This window comes from Gasterosteus aculeatus, chromosome Y, assembly GCF_964276395.1.
Source record: "Gasterosteus aculeatus chromosome Y, fGasAcu3.hap1.1, whole genome shotgun sequence".
NCBI lineage: Eukaryota > Metazoa > Chordata > Actinopteri > Perciformes > Gasterosteidae > Gasterosteus > Gasterosteus aculeatus.
In genome coordinates, this window is record NC_135709.1 from 2,543,496 (window position 1) to 2,561,383 (window position 17,888).

Genomic DNA, 17,888 nt, shown 5'->3' on the forward strand with positions numbered 1-17,888 from the left:
CATTAATCACGCAAACGCACCGACATCTGCATAGAAAAAGCATGACGGCGGATCCCAGTTGTGGGAAGCGGAGGTGGATGCAGCCGACAGGAGGAGTCTGCGGGGACGGGCCACGGCGCATCGGAACAGGACGCCGTACCGTCGGACAGCATTGCCGATAAGGATGGCAGGGAGGTGAATCACCAGCGGACTTCCCGGACATTGTGGTCAGCGGGTGACTTGTTAGCAGCCACCGATGACGGAAGAGCCTGAGCGCGTCGCAGAGAGAGCGCAGCGGGAGTCCGACCGACGACCTGCTCGCCGACCAGTCGCTCTGCCTCTAGTTCGGCTGTGGAAAGCTCGCTCCACCAATCTAGACTTCAATCCTCGCCGCGCGATCCCCAGAAGACTCAACTTTTTCAACCTCCTTGATCCTCCCAGTCCACCTTCTACCAAGCCAGTTTGGTACCAACTATTTCACAAAAAGGATGGATGCATACGCTCTGGGTTCTCGGTGACTACATTTCCACCCACTTCATCTTCACTACCGTCCCTTTCCTCTTTCACCCTCTTGTCTCCCGACCGAGTTCTCATCTTGGTAACCTCTGCCTGTACGACCACCTGCCCCCTTGGCCCCATCCCGTCGTACATTTTCCAGTCTAGTTGCTCCCGGACCTTCTTCCTTTACTCTCCCACCTCATCACTTCCCTGTCAACTGGCTGTTTTATAATCTCTCTGAAGGAAGCAACTGTTTCTTCAGGGGTCACCGGGGCGCTCCCTTTGTTCAGTGGTAGGGGAAACGCTGCTGTCCTCATCCATTTTGACCTTTCTGGACCATTTGTCACAGTGAGAACATCAGATCCTTCAGGAACTGGGTCTCTCGGGCTTTGCTCTCTCCCTTCTCTCCTCCCACCTCAACGGCCGCCGCGCTCACCGGGTCACACGGAGAGGATCTGTGTCTGAACCGTGTTCTCTCACCACACGGGGTCCCCCAGGGATCTGTCCTGGGTCCCTTCCTCTTCTCTCTGTGCACCAACTGTCTCGGCTCTGTCGTCTCCTCACATGGCTTCTCCTCCCCCCCATCTGAGACACAGGTAACTTGACCCTCAGCCTGTTTAAGAGACATCTCTCAGTGGAAGGCCGCACGCCACCTGAACTACGCTTTCCTTCCATGGAGAGACTCTCCCACCAACGGCCTGACCTTTGACAACCCCGTCATGACCCCCCCCCGACGGCCAGGAACCTCGGTGTGACGCTCGACAGTCCACTTTCCCTCAGTGCCAACATTACAGAAACAATAACCCGGTAGCCGAGGCAGGAGAGGTCAGATGGAAGAACTTTGAACTTATTGTTTTCTGCCTCCAAACACCATTTTTTATATAAAAAGTCTGCTGTAAGGGGTGTGTGGCCTAATAGTTAAATACCTATAACTTCAAAAGTACTTGACTTGTCCTCACCAAATCTCTAGGATGTGTTCACATCGAGTCCTTAAGCGCACCCTAATCTTTTCAAATATTAGGGTGCGCCGCACTCACGCGCTGAGTTTTTGCTTGTTTTTTCCAATTTTACATTGTGTTTTTGAGTCATCAATAAACAAACTCCAAGAGTTTAAACCCAATCGATTAAGTTCGGGTTAATTAATCCTGAAACCTGTGTGATCAAAACCACACAGGCGTCCATTTTGGCTGATATTCTTGAGATTTATTATTCCTAATAAATTCCTAGTAAAAACTATCGCGCTACCTACTTTGACGAGCCACTCTTACCCCTTTTATCTAACCAACCTCAAATTTGTGAAGATAAGCCTTAAGACTTTGATGATTGTTCACGGTAAGTATTGGGAATTATTATTTGTTTACGACGACACGGTTCGCATGAAAGTTCAAGCAGATATTTTGGTGCCAATCTCAAAAACTCGATGTGGGGTTTGGGCTCAAAAGTGGTCTCCATAGCGCCCCCCTGCCAGTTTTCAACGAAGTAGCCCCAGCGTCTTGTTTGACCTACATGTATTTTGGAAAATATGTAGAAACAGGGAGACCCCAAATAGTTTGCCATGCTCTAAAACGGAAAGAGGAAGTCGGTTATAATTTGTCATGAGTGAATATTTCCTCTATTTTTGGCACTTTCTAGACGCTATACTTTGACCAACTCCTCTCTGGGACTTTGTCACAGCCACTTCAAATTTTCACAAAACAATCCCAAAGGCCTCGATGATTAAAAGTTATTAGCTTTTTGTTTAGTGTTACGCTGTTGCCATGGCAACCCGTTCTTCCAAGGCGCGTTTGAGGGACTCCAATCCTTACCAAATTTGGAACACACATTCACGGTTAAAGACGTAGTGGCTTCACACGATTTCAATGCTTCCAAATGTCATTTATCAGCAAAGTAGGCTGATAATAATAATAATGAGTAATCCAGTTGCTCAAATGTCCCAATGTGACCGACATGACTGGACGTCTGTCCACATCCTCGCTGGAGAGAAATGATGGCATGTGCAGTCACGTGACCACAGCTCTGCCCTCTTCAGGAAGTCACAGACAGACATATTCAGTGTGTTCAGTCCGCAAAATATATCCGCCAGACCTCTGATCAGAAAGTTAATACATGTTAGCAAACGTTGTGTGATTATCTCCCATTTTTGAATGCTCGGGTTCAAATCCCACACCCACCATTTCTTTTTTGGGGTCTTTTTGACGACGAGCTTTAATTCATTTTACATTTACAAGTTGATTAATTTTGTTCCATGAAAGATTAACGTTCTACTCACAAGTGGAGCAAGTCGAACGTGCCATCAGAAACGTTCGCATGCACGTCTGCTTATGACAAGACAGCGTTTCTTTTCATCCAGACAATGATGATGAATGAACATAACACCTGCTTCCAGAGTCCAACAGACAGGTGGTTGTCTTTATCTGCACACCCTCCCCCCCCCCGATGAACTAACATCCTCGGACACACACACACACACACACACTACAGGATTTTCATTACAGGCCACAACCGGGGCAAATATTGGTTCTGGGCGAGACGTCTCATTTCCTTGGAAAAGCAAACGTCAGCCCGGGTCCCTGTCCGTCCTTCTGTCTGCCCGTCCGTATCTCTGTCCTGTCCTGTTCTATCCGCCAAATAGTGCATCCTGGAGTAACAAACGTGGCAGGAGCGCGTTGAAGCGTAAGATGAGGAAGACGATATGAAGCGCTGTGCTGCAGAGATGCTCGGCGTTTTTGTTTTTTTTTCCTCTGTGTGTGTTCTGCTTTTCCTCAGGGGGGGGGGGGCTACAGCTCCTCTCGTCTCCTCATCACCGTGTTACCATAGAAACAAGGGGAGGGAAATGCGGGTTGTTGTTGATTGTTTCTGGGGCACAACAACAAAGAAAGAAAGAGGAGGACGGGAAGAAACGAAAGCATGACCTGTGCACTAATGTTGTAGACGCGGGACCCAGAAATGGGATTTAGGGGATGTGGTTTTATCGTTTGAACACATCAGGTTCACTATCACGACATCATTACGAACAGACTTCAAAAATCAACGGCGGGACCGACGGTGCAGAAAAAACTACAGCGGCCTTTTTAAAAACTTGTTGATCCTTTTGAAGAAAAAAAAAAAAAATGACAGTAGGTTTGAGATCATGTATTGTGAGTCGGTGTCACGGTCTCTCTCTCTAGTTTAGTCTCGTGTTTGTAGCATTTTAAATGAGGCAGCAGGTTGAACCACATTGATGTTTGCGCGCGTTCGGTCGACACGGAAATGGGTGTCGCATTAAGCAGTGTGTTTGTTGTGGTGTGGGGCGTTACAGCAGCGTGAGCTCACACAGGACGGTTATTCTACCGGCAAAAACAACTGACAGGAGTCAGAAGGAGGCCGTCATTTAAAACGCGCACATGTCGGTGTACGCGCGCAGACCCCCCGACCGTCAAACCGATCAGCCCCACTAATGAGGGGAAATACCGTGTGCACATACAAGGCTACTGAAAAGAGGAGGTTTTCGTTTTTTTTTAAATCAGAACATATCTGCACGGCTCAGTTAGCAGCTAGCAGCGCAACCGGTGGTCCACGTGCACACGGCACAGTGAGGCTTCAGAGGGACGGTGACGCATGTGAAAACAGGTAAGAACTCACCCCTAAAAGACCTCAGAGTCACACAAGCTGTGTGTTCTGGAGGAATAAAACCGCAGGTTTCGGTCCCACTGAGACGTATCTAGAGGACACGCGCTAATGTAGAATATGCAAGAAGATGTGCCAGTGCGGCGTGTGCTATCGTGTTGACACGAGGTGAAACAGATGTGACCAAATGACCGAATCGTGCAAACTACTGGAAATAAACTAAACTGAAACAAAAGAATAACCTTCAAAAAGAGACAATAATAATAATTTGTAAAAGGAGAAGAGGAAGAGCAGCAGCGTCACAGCAGTGCAGGGTTGTTATTGTCGTTATTTAGCCAGGGATGATTTATTGTAGAGTGTTATTGCACTGGGCAGGAATGATCTCCTGCATCGGTCCCTGCGACAGCGGAGCCGAAGGGGAACGCGCTCCGATAAAACCGAAGAAGTGGCATTTGTTCATTCTTTTCAAGTCAAGCACCACAAAGATCTCTGCGGTGAGCAAAGGTTGACACCGAAGGTGGCGCCAACCCGCTGTAGTAAGAGTGCCACGGTGGAGATAAGACTGGTTATTATTGTCATTAGACGGTGCAGACGTGACCAGGAGACGCCCCCCGGGCCCCCATTGATTTCTAAAGAGGGTCCCCTCTCTAGAAGCGCCCCCCCCACGCTCGCAGCGCGAACCACACTCCTTCCACCTCGGGGCCTTTTGTCAGTGAGCCACAGCGCAGGAAGCGCTCGCTTGCAGCTGTTCCCCTCTTACGTAGACGTGATGCACGTTAGGCCTGTGACCCAAGGAGGGAGGAGTGAGTCACCAATTTCTCTCACTGCAATTATTGATATACGGACGTTGACGCCGCCTTAGAATACGATTACCTTTAATACAGACATCGCGTCCTTTTCTACTCGTTCTGGGAAAAAGAAGCGAAGCGGGCTCGGCGAGCTTCTTGCGACTGAAACAAGTGAAACAAAGCTCCTCTTTCATAAGTTGTCCCAAGTATTTGTCGACGCTCTTTTGCCTCCTCCGTCTCGGGAGGCCACGTCTGTCCGTGGGGAGAGCAGAGCTACGTTGCTTAGCAGTGGTCGTGGTCCCACATCACAACTGAGAGCTTTGCTGCTCCGGAGATGCACGTTCATGCTTTGCCTTGAGAACAGAAAACCCTCTTCCTCATATTTCCGCCTTCAGAGGCTGTGGTTGACCGCCAGTGACGTGCAGAAATGTTAACCACCTATCCGGTGCTGGATGGGATTCACATGATTGCTTAAAAGCAGCGGGGTGATTTTTTTTAGCATTTCCCCCTCGGCCGCTGGGTGCGTTACGGGATCATTTAAGACAGCATTTGTCCCTTTAAAACGAGGCCAAACTACAGATTTCAAGGTCCAGCAACCAACACTCTTTAATTAGATAGTATTTATTTTATGTTAAGGCTGTCAAAATTACTTCCGTTTTCGTTTTTTTAGTCTGTTGACAGCCATAATATATATATATATATATTTTTTCTAATAGTGTAATCATTATTGTATGTAATAAAGTGTTAATGTTGATTTGTTATTTATTTTGCAGGGACACTGCATACCAATCAACAGTTGTGAGCTAGAGTGGCTAATTTCCATCTCCTGTCCCCAGCCAGATGTTTTTAAGGCAGCCTAAAACGACAAATTCTCAAAAGGAAATGGAACTAATATCCATAGACTTATGGTTGTTACGGGCAAGCTGCCTTCACAGAGAATCCAGATCCGCTAAACAAGCTTGAACTATTGCAAATGACATACATCACCTCTCGAAGTAGATCCGGTACGTCTGCTGCTTTGACTGCTTTCTTTAGTTAAAACACCAGATGGAGGCGGCCACACCGTGTCAAATTTTCAGTGAGGTTCCCCCAACTCAGGACGTGGAGTTTGCTGAGAATATTGCAGTGGTGCTAACCCTCTTTGTGAAGAACATACAAACAATCTGCAAGCCATTTAGTTATATTTGCCATTGTGGATGTCAGTTTAGGTTTGTTCTTTGTCCTTGCGAACATAAATCGCTGCATCATCTGCATACACTTGAACATCACATCATCCAGCAAATAGATAATGTATAAACTCAATAATAAAAAAGGTCCCAAATAGAACCCTGGGGTACTCCCGCATTAGATCTTAGAGTAGATGATGAAACATCACTCATTAAGTCAATTGCGCCGCCTCTGTCCTTTACGCCCTGAGTTTGAAGCCGCAATCTTCAGGGAAACATTTTGGCTTCAAGCCGAACGAGAGAGGAGAGCCAACAGACCCGAGCGAGCCGGTATGTCAACTTTGTCCCCCGGACCGACGCCCTGCGTTCGTCTCCGGCTGGCCTTTCTAGGTGGTGGGACCAAGACGCCCCGTCTCCACCCAGCAACCCCCGACGCGGAGCGCGAGGCCCTGCCAGCAACTTCCCGGGTGAACATCTCCAACCCTAGAACATCGCATTAAGCCCCATGCTTTGCCCCGCTCGGTCCGTGTTGCACTTTTTTAATAACAAAAGGTATAGATATAATATTTGTTTTATTCATGGGTATATTTTTTCACCTTCTATTTTTTAATGTCTAAAAATTCTGAGGAATAAAACATTCTTTCTGTACATTATTATGCTATTATAATGTCATATTGTCATTATGTAATCAGTGGCAAAAATGGTCTGAAAATTACAAGAATATTGTTTATCGCAATTAATGTTTTTTGCGATATAGATAGATCATCTTGTGTGAGGCACGTGTTCACTTTTATTTTAAATTGCTTGATTGTATTGCTGTTAACTTGCTTAGACTGTCACACATTATTTCAGAATTACTTCCTGCTTCATCGTTACTTTTACAGTAACATGTGTGTAACATACTAACAAGCGCTAATGCTCCACAAGGAGGCGGGGGCTGCAAAGCGTGCACTCACAGCGAGGGGGGGGGGGGGGGGGGGGGGAAAGATGCCAGAAGTGAAATGTGGAAGTACTGTAGGCTAATATTAATGCCATTTTTCATAGAAACACAGTATGTCTCGCCTGATTACGCAGCTACCTCTTGGAATAGCTGACAGAATCTGTATTGCTATGCTGTACCGAAAAGCACCTGACAGAACGTCTCAAAGTGTTGCACTTACTGAGAACGATGACCTGAACCACAGTCAAGAGGGACTGTTTGGAAGACACTTCCCCCCGCCGCTGGAAGAGACTGGCTCGCTCCAAATGATTGAATGCATTCCCCAATAAAAGGCCGATATTATTATTATTTTTTTTTAAAGGAATTCTGATGATTTATTGAGATGTGTAGTAGGGCCAGCGGACCCAGCGGGTCGGGGGTTTACCCTCCACTGCCTCGACCAGTCTTTCCTGCTATAATAACAGTCTCAAACGCGCCGAGCCATTCAGCACTCCTGTAGCTTAGGTGTGATAGGCACACGTCCAGAAATACCTGTGACAAGGTGTATTGATAAAACACTGAGCCGGCCTTTGTGGAAAATGTCACAGGTGTTGACAAAAACGCAGGAGGAAATAAAGGCTTTTTTTTATTGTGCTGACTTACAAAACAATTACAATTGGTTTGATTAGCAGACATGCGACTTTGTAGTTAATGATTAGTTTTTCTATTATTCCCCCAGGATGGTCCATATATGTGGTCAATGATTTACGCGTGTAAAAGGTGAATGCACTGAACGTGGATTCCTCTTTTCTAGTCTTCCTTGGAATATTGCATTTTATGGGGAAAAAATGGATCCCCGATTTCCTCCCGAGGCGCTTTTGCAATGCGTGCTAATGCAGTAGCAGGATTAACCGAAGCAGTTGCCCTGGCAACAGAATAGCAGTGAAAAGGCCGCCTGTATATTTCAGGTGCGGCTGTTTGGAACTCGGATTCGAGGCGAGATCCCTCCTTCCGTCGCGCGCATCGGCTGCAGGCCTAAAACACCCTTGCGCGATGACATTATCGCTGAACTACAGACCTGATGCAGCAGCAGAGCGACGCCACTAAACGGCCAACTGGTCGGGTCGCTTGCACGCGGAAGTGATGGAGAGGGAGGCCGGATGCTATCGGCAGAACACGGAGGCCGCGAAAGAGGTGACAGGCGGCCGCGTTCTAACTGCGTCAACAACAGGCTGCTGGTAAACGTCGTAAGACAAGACAAACATTAAAGCTGCACATTGCATGGTCTCACACACACAGAGACAGAGACAGAGGGAGACAGGCAGAGAGAGACAAAGACAGATACAGACAGTGGGAGTCAGAGACAGGCATAGAGAGACAAAGACAGGTAAAGACAGTGGGGATCAGAGACAGGCATAGAGAGACAAAGACAGATAAAGACAGTGGGAGTCAGAGACAGGCATAGAGAGACAAAGACAGGTAAAGACAGTGGGGATCAGAGACAGGCATAGAGAGACAAAGACAGATAAAGACAGTGGGAGTCAGAGACAGGCATAGAGAGACAAAGACAGTGGGGATCAGAGACAGGCATAGAGAGACAAAGACAGGTAAAGACAGTGGGGATCAGAGACAGGCATAGAGAGACAAAGACAGATAAAGACAGTGGGGGTCAGAGACAGGCATAGAGAGACAAAGACAGATACAGACAGTGGGAGTCAGAGACAGGCATAGAGAGACAAAGACAGTGGGGATCAGAGACAGGCATAGAGAGACAAAGACAGGTAAAGACAGTGGGAGTCAGAGACAGGCATAGAGAGACAAAGACAGATACAGACAGTGGGAGTCAGAGACAGGCATAGAGAGACAAAGACAGTGGGGATCAGAGACAGGCATAGAGAGACAAAGACAGGTAAAGACAGTGGGGGTCAGAGACAGGCATAGAGAGACAAAGACAGATACAGACAGTGGGAGTCAGAGACAGGCATAGAGAGACAAAGACAGTGGGGATCAGAGACAGGCATAGAGAGACAAAGACAGGTAAAGACAGTGGGGGTCAGAGACAGGCATAGAGAGACAAAGACAGATACAGACAGTGGGAGTCAGAGACAGGCATAGAGAGACAAAGACAGTGGGGATCAGAGACAGGCATAGAGAGACAAAGACAGGTAAAGACAGTGGGGGTCAGAGACAGGCATAGAGAGACAAAGACAGATACAGACAGTGGGAGTCAGAGACAGGCATAGAGAGACAAAGACAGTGGGGATCAGAGACAGGCATAGAGAGACAAAGACAGGTAAAGACAGTGGGGGTCAGAGACAGGCATAGAGAGACAAAGACAGATACAGACAGTGGGAGTCAGAGACAGGCATAGAGAGACAAAGACAGGTAAAGACAGTGGGAGTCAGAGACAGGCATAGAGAGACAAAGACAGTGGGGATCAGAGACAGGCATAGAGAGACAAAGACAGATACAGACAGTGGGAGTCAGAGACAGGCATAGAGAGACAAAGACAGTGGGGATCAGAGACAGGCATAGAGAGACAAAGACAGGTAAAGACAGTGGGAGTCAGAGACAGGCATAGAGAGACAAAGACAGATCCGGAGCCGGAGGCGGAGGGGGGAGGCTGGAAGGAGACTCACGGTGGCCGAGGTGAGGCTGCCGTCCGCGAGGCTGAGGTGATGCGGCTCCCACCTCCGCAGGAACTTGGAGGTGAGGATCTTGCTGAGGAAGGTGCGCGGGTGCTTGACCACGCACACCTGGATGTCCCCTTCGTGCAGCAGCTTGTATCGCATCCCGCCGCCGCTGCTGCAGTGGTGCAGGGACCGCTTGCAGGGCCCCGCGCTCGGCTTGGTGTTGTTGTTGTTCCCCTCCGACATCTCCCCCAGCAGAGGCTTGTTCTCCTCGCACGGGTAGAACTGGTTGTTGTGCAGGTCGTTGGCTCCGCCGCTGCCGGTGAAATCCATCGCTCGGTAATCCGCGGGTTTAATGTTTTCCAAACGGGGGGGTGCGGGCGTGTCGAACCGACCCGAGGATCCTACATGTACGGGAATAAATACAAGTGGACGAGGCGGTTCGGATCGAGCTAGGGGGCTGCGGGGAGGGGGGGGGGGGGGCTCCCCACCAACCAAACCGTAAAACACGACCCGAGTTGCCGCGGACAGGGCCCGAGGCTGGCGCAGGGGAGGGGAGGGGGGGGGGGGGGGGGGGGTCACGATCCGGTTTTCACGAGAGGATATCCAAGCGTTTTATGACACACGGGGCAAATAATCCACCATTTTCCTCGCCACACAAAGCCCCATAAACCGTCCCCACGGCGCGCTCCTCGCCTCCTCCACCGCCGCCGCCGCCGCCGCCAGCAAAGGGCCGTTCAGTCGGTCGGGACCATGGCCTTCTCCCCTCCCGAACCCAATAATCCACCGCGACGGGAAAGGACGGGACGCGGACACGGAGTATCCGACGGCGGGGGCGCTAGTCTCCTCCGCGGGTGCTTGTGGTCATTACAGACCGAGCGGCACGGCTTCCTCTTTATTCAGCGTCTACTTCCCACCCCTCCCGCCCCCCCGCTACGTCTCGGTGGAACAGGCAGCCAGCGCTCTCTCCGCCAGCGCCGCGCCGATTGGTCCCCGCTCGTTCACGTGACACCGGACTGACGTCAATGGGGAGGTGAGCGGATGAGCCGCGTGTCTTTTCTGCGCTGCACTTCTGCCGAAGGCACACGCGCACGCACCGGGCCCACCCTCTCCCCGCCCCCCCCCCCCCCCGCGCTGATACACAAAACATGGAGGCGGCTCCGAGGAGCCAGCGGTGGGTTCACTTCGCTGGAGATGACGATGCGAGTCGTCATCCACATGTTAGTTGACATTACTAACTAGAACCCTCTGCTACATGGCTCATAACTCATCCACATGTTAGTTATATATTACTAACTAGAACCCTCTACTACATGGCTCATAACTCATTCACATGTTAGTTTATATAACTAACTAGAACCCTCGGCTACATGACTCATAACTCATCCACATGTTAGTTTATATAACTAACTAGAACCCTCTTCTACATGGCTCATAACTCATCCACATGTTAGTTTATATAACTAACTAGAACCCTCCACTACATGGCTCATAACTCATCCACATGTTAGTTTATATAACTAACTAGAACCCTCTTCTACATGGCTCATAACTCATCCACATGTTAGTTTATATAACTAACTAGAACCCTCTTCTACACGGTTCATAACTCATCCACATGTTAGTTTATATAACTAACTAGAACCCTCGGCTACATGGCTCATAACTCATCCACATGTTAGTTTATATAACTAACTAGAACCCTCTTCTACATGGCTCATAACTCATCCACATGTTAGTTATATATAACTAACTAGAACCCTCTACTACATGGTTCATAACTCATCCACATGCTAGTTATATATTACTAACTAGAACCCTCTACTACGTGGCTCATAACTCATCCACATGTTAGTTTATATAACTAACTAGAACCCTCTTCTACGTGGCTCATAACTCATCCACATGTTAGTTTATATAACTAACTAGAACCCTCTTCTACATGGCTCATAACTCGTCCACATGTTAGTTTATATAACTAACTAGAACCCTCTACTACATGGCTCATAACTCATCCACATGTTAGTTTATATAACTAACTAGAACCCTCGGCTACATGGCTCATAACTCATCCACATGTTAGTTTATATAACTAACTAGAACCCTCCACTACATGGCTCATAACTCGTCCACATGTTAGTTTATATAACTAACTAGAACCCTCTACTACATGGCTCATAACTCATCCACATGTTAGTTTATATAACTAACTAGAACCCTCTTCTACATGGCTCATAACTCATCCACATGTTAGTTATATATAACTAACTAGAACCCTCTACTACATGGCTCATAACTCATCCACATGCTAGTTATATATTACTAACTAGAACCCTCTACTACATGGCTCATAACTCATCCACATGTTAGTTTATATAACTAACTAGAACCCTCTTCTACATGGCTCATAACTCATCCACATGTTAGTTTATATAACTAACTAGAACCCTCTTCTACATGGCTCATAACTCGTCCACATGTTAGTTTATATAACTAACTAGAACCCTCTACTACATGGCTCATAACTCATCCACATGTTAGTTTATATAGCTAACTAGAACCCTCTTCTACATGGCTCATAACTCATCCACATGTTAGTTTATATAACTAACTAGAACCCTCTTCTACACGGTTCATAACTCATCCACATGTTAGTTTATATAACTAACTAGAACCCTCTTCTACATGGCTCATAACTCATCCACATGTTAGTTTATATAACTAACTAGAACCCTCTTCTACACGGTTCATAACTCATCCACATGTTAGTTTATATAACTAACTAGAACCCTCTTCTACACGGTTCATAACTCATCCACATGTTAGTTTATATAACTAACTAGAACCCTCTACTACATGGCTCATAACTCATCTACATGTTAGTTTATATAACTAACTAGAACCCTCTTCTACATGGCTCATAACTCATCCACATGTTAGTTTATATAACTAACTAGAACCCTCTTCTACACGGTTCATAACTCATCCACATGTTAGTTTATATAACTAACTAGAACCCTCTTCTACATGGCTCATAACTCATCCACATGTTAGTTTATATAACTAACTAGAACCCTCTTCTACACGGTTCATAACTCATCCACATGTTAGTTTATATAACTAACTAGAACCCTCTACTACATGGCTCATAACTCATCCACATGTTAGTTTATATAACTAACTAGAACCCTCTTCTACACGGTTCATAACTCATCCACATGTTAGTTTATATAACTAACTAGAACCCTCTTCTACATGGCTCATAACTCGTCCACACGTTAGTTTATATAACTAACTAGAACCCTCTTCTACATGGCTCATAACTCGTCCACATGTTAGTTTATATAACTAACTAGAACCCTCTACTACATGGCTCATAACTCATCCACATGTTAGTTTATATAACTAACTAGAACCCTCTACTACATGGCTCATAACTCATCCACATGTTAGTTTATATAACTAACTAGAACCCTCTTCTACACGGTTCATAACTCATCCACATGTTAGTTTATATAACTAACTAGAACCCTCTTCTACACGGCTCATAACTCATCCACATGTTAGTTTATATAACTAACTAGAACCCTCTTCTACATGGCTCATAACTCATCCACATGTTAGTTTATATAACTAACTAGAACCCTCTTCTACATGGCTCATAACTCATCCACATGTTAGTTTATATAACTAACTAGAACCCTCTTCTACACGGTTCATATCTCATCCACATGTTCGCTTCCATAACTATTTTCTATGGTCATTGTAGTGAATCAACAACGTTTGGTTTGATAATCCTCAGCCAACCAGGAGCAGTGAACAACATCAATTACAAACAATATACAGTACAAACAAAAATACGCAGAAGCAATAAAAACGGTACAAAAATAATAACATTTGTTCAAACAGTGCCGTGTAAAAATGTGGTGATTTCAGTTTTACTTTCAGTTTTCGGTTGTATATCACCACCCAACAAAGGAAACACACTTGAACTCGAGTGTCTTCTTTGACCTCTCTGTGCTACACCGGTTATGTATTTCTGTAATCCAACAGTAAGATCGCTCCAATCTTTGTGATTCTCACACGTTTTTTCTATCATCAAGTAATTTTCACAAACTAACAACACTTTTGTCTTCTCTGAAATGTAAATGGCTTCCAGCAAGCATAGAACAAGTGTATTAGATTAACATTAAATATATTTTTATGGCCTAAAATCCCAAATCTCAAATTTGCCTCAAAGGGCTTTACAGTCTGTAGGTGCGACATAATCCGTCCAAGAAGCTTCTCGTCAGCACATGAAAAACGTCAACATGGAAAACGAAACCTTAGAAACCAGCAGAGGAGGATCCGTCTGTCAGGATGGACAGAACAACCTTCATATGCTGAAGTAGCCAAGTAGTTGTGTCTATATGTATTATTTAAAATATTTAGTTGAACAATACCTCGACAATTTTTATTTCCCTTTCTTCAAACTGAACTGGATGAATTAAAAATAGTATGTAATCTAATAATAAATTACACATATTCCCTCATTTCAAGTAAAATGAGGACTGGATTAAAAATAGAAAGCTGTTTAAAAAATGTGCATCTGAAAATATAATGATTGATTTTAGAAAAATGGATTGAACTGAATTGTCCCACAGCTTTCAATTCAGTTTATTCAGGGTGAACTGAATCCAAAAAGCCGCAAAATTATATTATTCGGTCCTTCTACAAAGAGAACTTTGTGTGCAGTGACGTTATCTGTGGTTATCAAACCACTTCACATCTATTCCTCTTTGTTAACATCAGTGTTGGGCAGTGATGAATGTGGCTCTCATGTCGCTGTATTTCTGTTGTTCTTTGTCTCATAGTGGAGCTTCACATGACCTTTTACCGTCATGGGCTTTGGACAGATGAGACACGCTGGAGGAAGAACTGACTTATAAGAGTCGGTCCATTCCTGGTTAAAGGTCTGGTCCATCTGACCACTTCTTCTCTTACTTTCATTCTTCTCAGACTATTCTGTCTCGCCTGTGGTTGTAAATGCCCCTCGAGTCAGGCCGCTTATCAGAACACACACATTTGACATTTACGATGAAACATTGACATTCCTGCCTTTCAAACACAGTTAGCGCTGACTAAAACAAAAACTAAGTTAAAGCTTTAAAAGTTAACACTATTACGGCCTTGGGCTGAGGCCCTTCAGTGTGGTCATCAGATTGTAATGTGCAACGGACCACAGCGGCCTCTACGGGCAACGAAATTTCCACCGCATCCGGTTTGGATTCAGGTATGTTGAGTTCCCGCGCAGAGAGATAAGCGCAAACCGCCACACCTCTGCAGATATTCATCGCCTTCATCATGGATGCTTCGGTACTCGAAACCCAACTCTCCGTCGCTTCTCAAACCGCCAACGCGCACATTTCCATCTACTCAGCGTTGTAAGCATAACCGGCATGGCCGTGCCCACAAAGAAAGAAACAAAGAAGAGAAGTTGGGTTCAAGCAAATAAGGACATGATTTGATTGAGCGTTAAATATGTCACCAGCGGGACATTGTGGTTTCTGTAAATTATTGGTTTGTTATATTTTTTTCTAGCATGGTTTGGTTTTGCATTTTAGCATGGTTTGTTTTATTACATTTTAGCATGATTTGGTTTTGCATTTTAGCATAGTTTGTTTTATTACATTTTAGTATGGTTTGTTTTATTACATTTTAGCATGATTTGGTTTTGCATTTTAGCATAGTTTGTTTTATTACATTTTAGCATGGCTTGTTTTATTACATTTTAGTATGGTTTGTTTTATTACATGTTAGCATAGTTTGTTTTTTTACATTTTAGCATGGTTTGTTTCATTACATTTTAGCATGGTTTGTTTTATTACATGTTAGCATGGTTTGTTTTATTACATTTTAGCATGGTTTGTTTTATTACATGTTAGCATGGTTTGTTTTATTACATTTTAGTATGGTTTGTTTTATTACATGTTAGCATGGTTTGTTTTATTACATTTTAGCATGGTTTGTTTTATTACATTTTAGCATGGTTTGGTTTTGCATTTTAGCATAGTTTGTTTTATTACATTTTAGCATGGCTTGTTTTATTACATTTTAGTATGGTTTGTTTTATTACATTTTAGCATGATTTGGTTTTGCATTTTAGCATAGTTTGTTTTATTACATTTTAGCATGGCTTGTTTTATTACATTTTAGTATGGTTTGTTTTATTACATGTTAGCATAGTTTGTTTTTTTACATTTTAGCATGGTTTGTTTCATTACATTTTAGCATGGTTTGTTTTATTACATGTTAGCATGGTTTGTTTTATTACATTTTAGCATGGTTTGTTTTATTACATGTTAGCATGGTTTGTTTTATTACATTTTAGTATGGTTTGTTTTATTACATGTTAGCATGGTTTGTTTCATTACATTTTAGCATGGTTTGTTTTATTACATGTTAGCATGGTTTGTTTTATTACATTTTAGTATGGTTTGTTTTATTACATGTTAGCATGGTTTGTTTTATTACATTTTAGCATGGTTTGTTTTATTACATGTTAGCATGGTTTGTTTTATTACATGTTAGCATGGCTTGTTTTATTACATTTTAGCATGGTTTGTTTTATTACATGTTAGCATGGTTTGTTTTATTACATGTTAGCATGGTTTGTTTTTTTACATGTTAGCATGGTTTATTGAATTACATTTTAGCATGGTTTGTTTTATTACATGTTAGCATGGTTTGTTTTATTACATGTTAGCATGGTTTGTTTTATTACATTTTAGCATGGTTTGTTTTTTTTACATTTTAGCATGGTTTGTTTTTTTACATTTTAGCATGGTTTGTTTTATTACATTTTAGCATGGTTTGTTTTATTACATTTTAGCATGGTTTGTTTTTTTACATTTTAGCATGGTTTGTTTTATTACATTTTAGCATGGTTTGTTTTATTACATTTTAGCATGGTTTGTTTTATTACATTTTTACGTATTAACCCACCTTTCAGTAAACTACATGCAGCTGGAGGGACTAATCAGTTACAGAGAGCTCTGGCCAACCACATTAAACAATGAAAGGACCTCCCCTCTCCAATTAACACAGCTGCTATAAAGGACACTGAGCACTGAGCATGAAAGCGGAAGCCACGGGCAGGAGAAGCCGCGGGAAATCAAGCGAGAGGACGGCCAGACAGCGAACGAGCAGGCGGGGTGCAAACGAGGAGAGGAACGAGACGGACTGGACACCTCGCTAAGGAACGGAACCGGAAACGAGAAGAAAGGGCAGGACAGGTCAGCAGCAGTGGCTGGTCGAATTCTTAATCTTTTTTTAGCACTTTGTTCCAGCTGGACTTTTAATACAATTGTAGTTAGTTATTTCTTCTTCTGCCTTCTGCTCCATGGGAAGAAACCTCTAGATGAATTACCAAACCCTGTAACATCTGGCTTTTACCTTTAGTGGGAATCCACACGTTCTCCCGGGGAAGACGACTTTGTCCAGGGGACACGTGCTCATCTTATTCTTCTTCCGGCTCCCGTGTGACCAACACTGACCTGAACATATACTCGATGTGCTCTCCAGTCAGGCGAGTCATTTTCACCAGAGTACACTTCATTCAAACTCTGGAGAAACACAACTCATCGAGACAGACTTCGTTTTTGTCACCTGACCTGCCAGGAGTTTGAAGGAGCGACCGAATCATCACGAACAAATAACCTGAACGCTGGCGCCGTTTGCGGCGCAATGAGGAGTTTATTGTCGACCTTTTTGAAGAACAGGTTTTACGGGTGTTTGCGAAGCCCTTTAATCAGTGGAATAGTGTTACGCAGGTAACGGAGATAATAATCCTGTTTATTCAGGAAAGAGACGAGGAGGACGTCAGTTTGAAGAAAGCTTTATTTTCTTGTCACATATCAGGCGCACGGGCCTCTTCAACGCGGACACGTGGCCCCGACTTCACTCCACGCGCTCCGTTTTCATCGTGGAGCTGCTGCGTACGACTTTTACCGAGGTGATTGAAAGCCACACTGAAGTTCTTTCCGTTGACTGGGACTAATAGACTGGACCAACAGCTAGTTTAAAGTTCAAGATTTGTGGCGGGCTAATGTTAGAGCTCCTTCGGTGGTTGCCAAGCGACAGTTGGGAAAAAAAAGACGCTGACCTTGCAAAGAGGAGCCTGCAGGGAGGACAAATGTAAAAGTAAAGTGCTTTATAAAATGCCTCGACACGCGGAGAAGCAAATCCCTCGAGCGAGAACGGCGAAATGGCCCCGGGGGGGGAATTACGCCTTCACTCTGGTCCGGGAAAGAGGGAGCGTTTG

General features: G+C 44.7%; 1 protein-coding gene across 1 annotated transcript in view; it reads right to left on the minus strand.

Moving 5' to 3' along the window:
* LOC144390801 (C-Maf-inducing protein-like) overlaps window positions 1–10,574 on the minus strand; it is a 27,304-nt gene extending 16,730 nt beyond the window's left edge. The window contains exon 1 of the mRNA XM_078097256.1: window positions 9,596–10,574. Within this exon, the coding sequence (XP_077953382.1) occupies window positions 9,596–9,919 (324 nt within the window). The 5' untranslated portion in view covers window positions 9,920–10,574. The remainder of the gene's footprint in view (window positions 1–9,595) is intronic.
* Window positions 10,575–17,888: the final 7,314 nt, after the last annotated feature.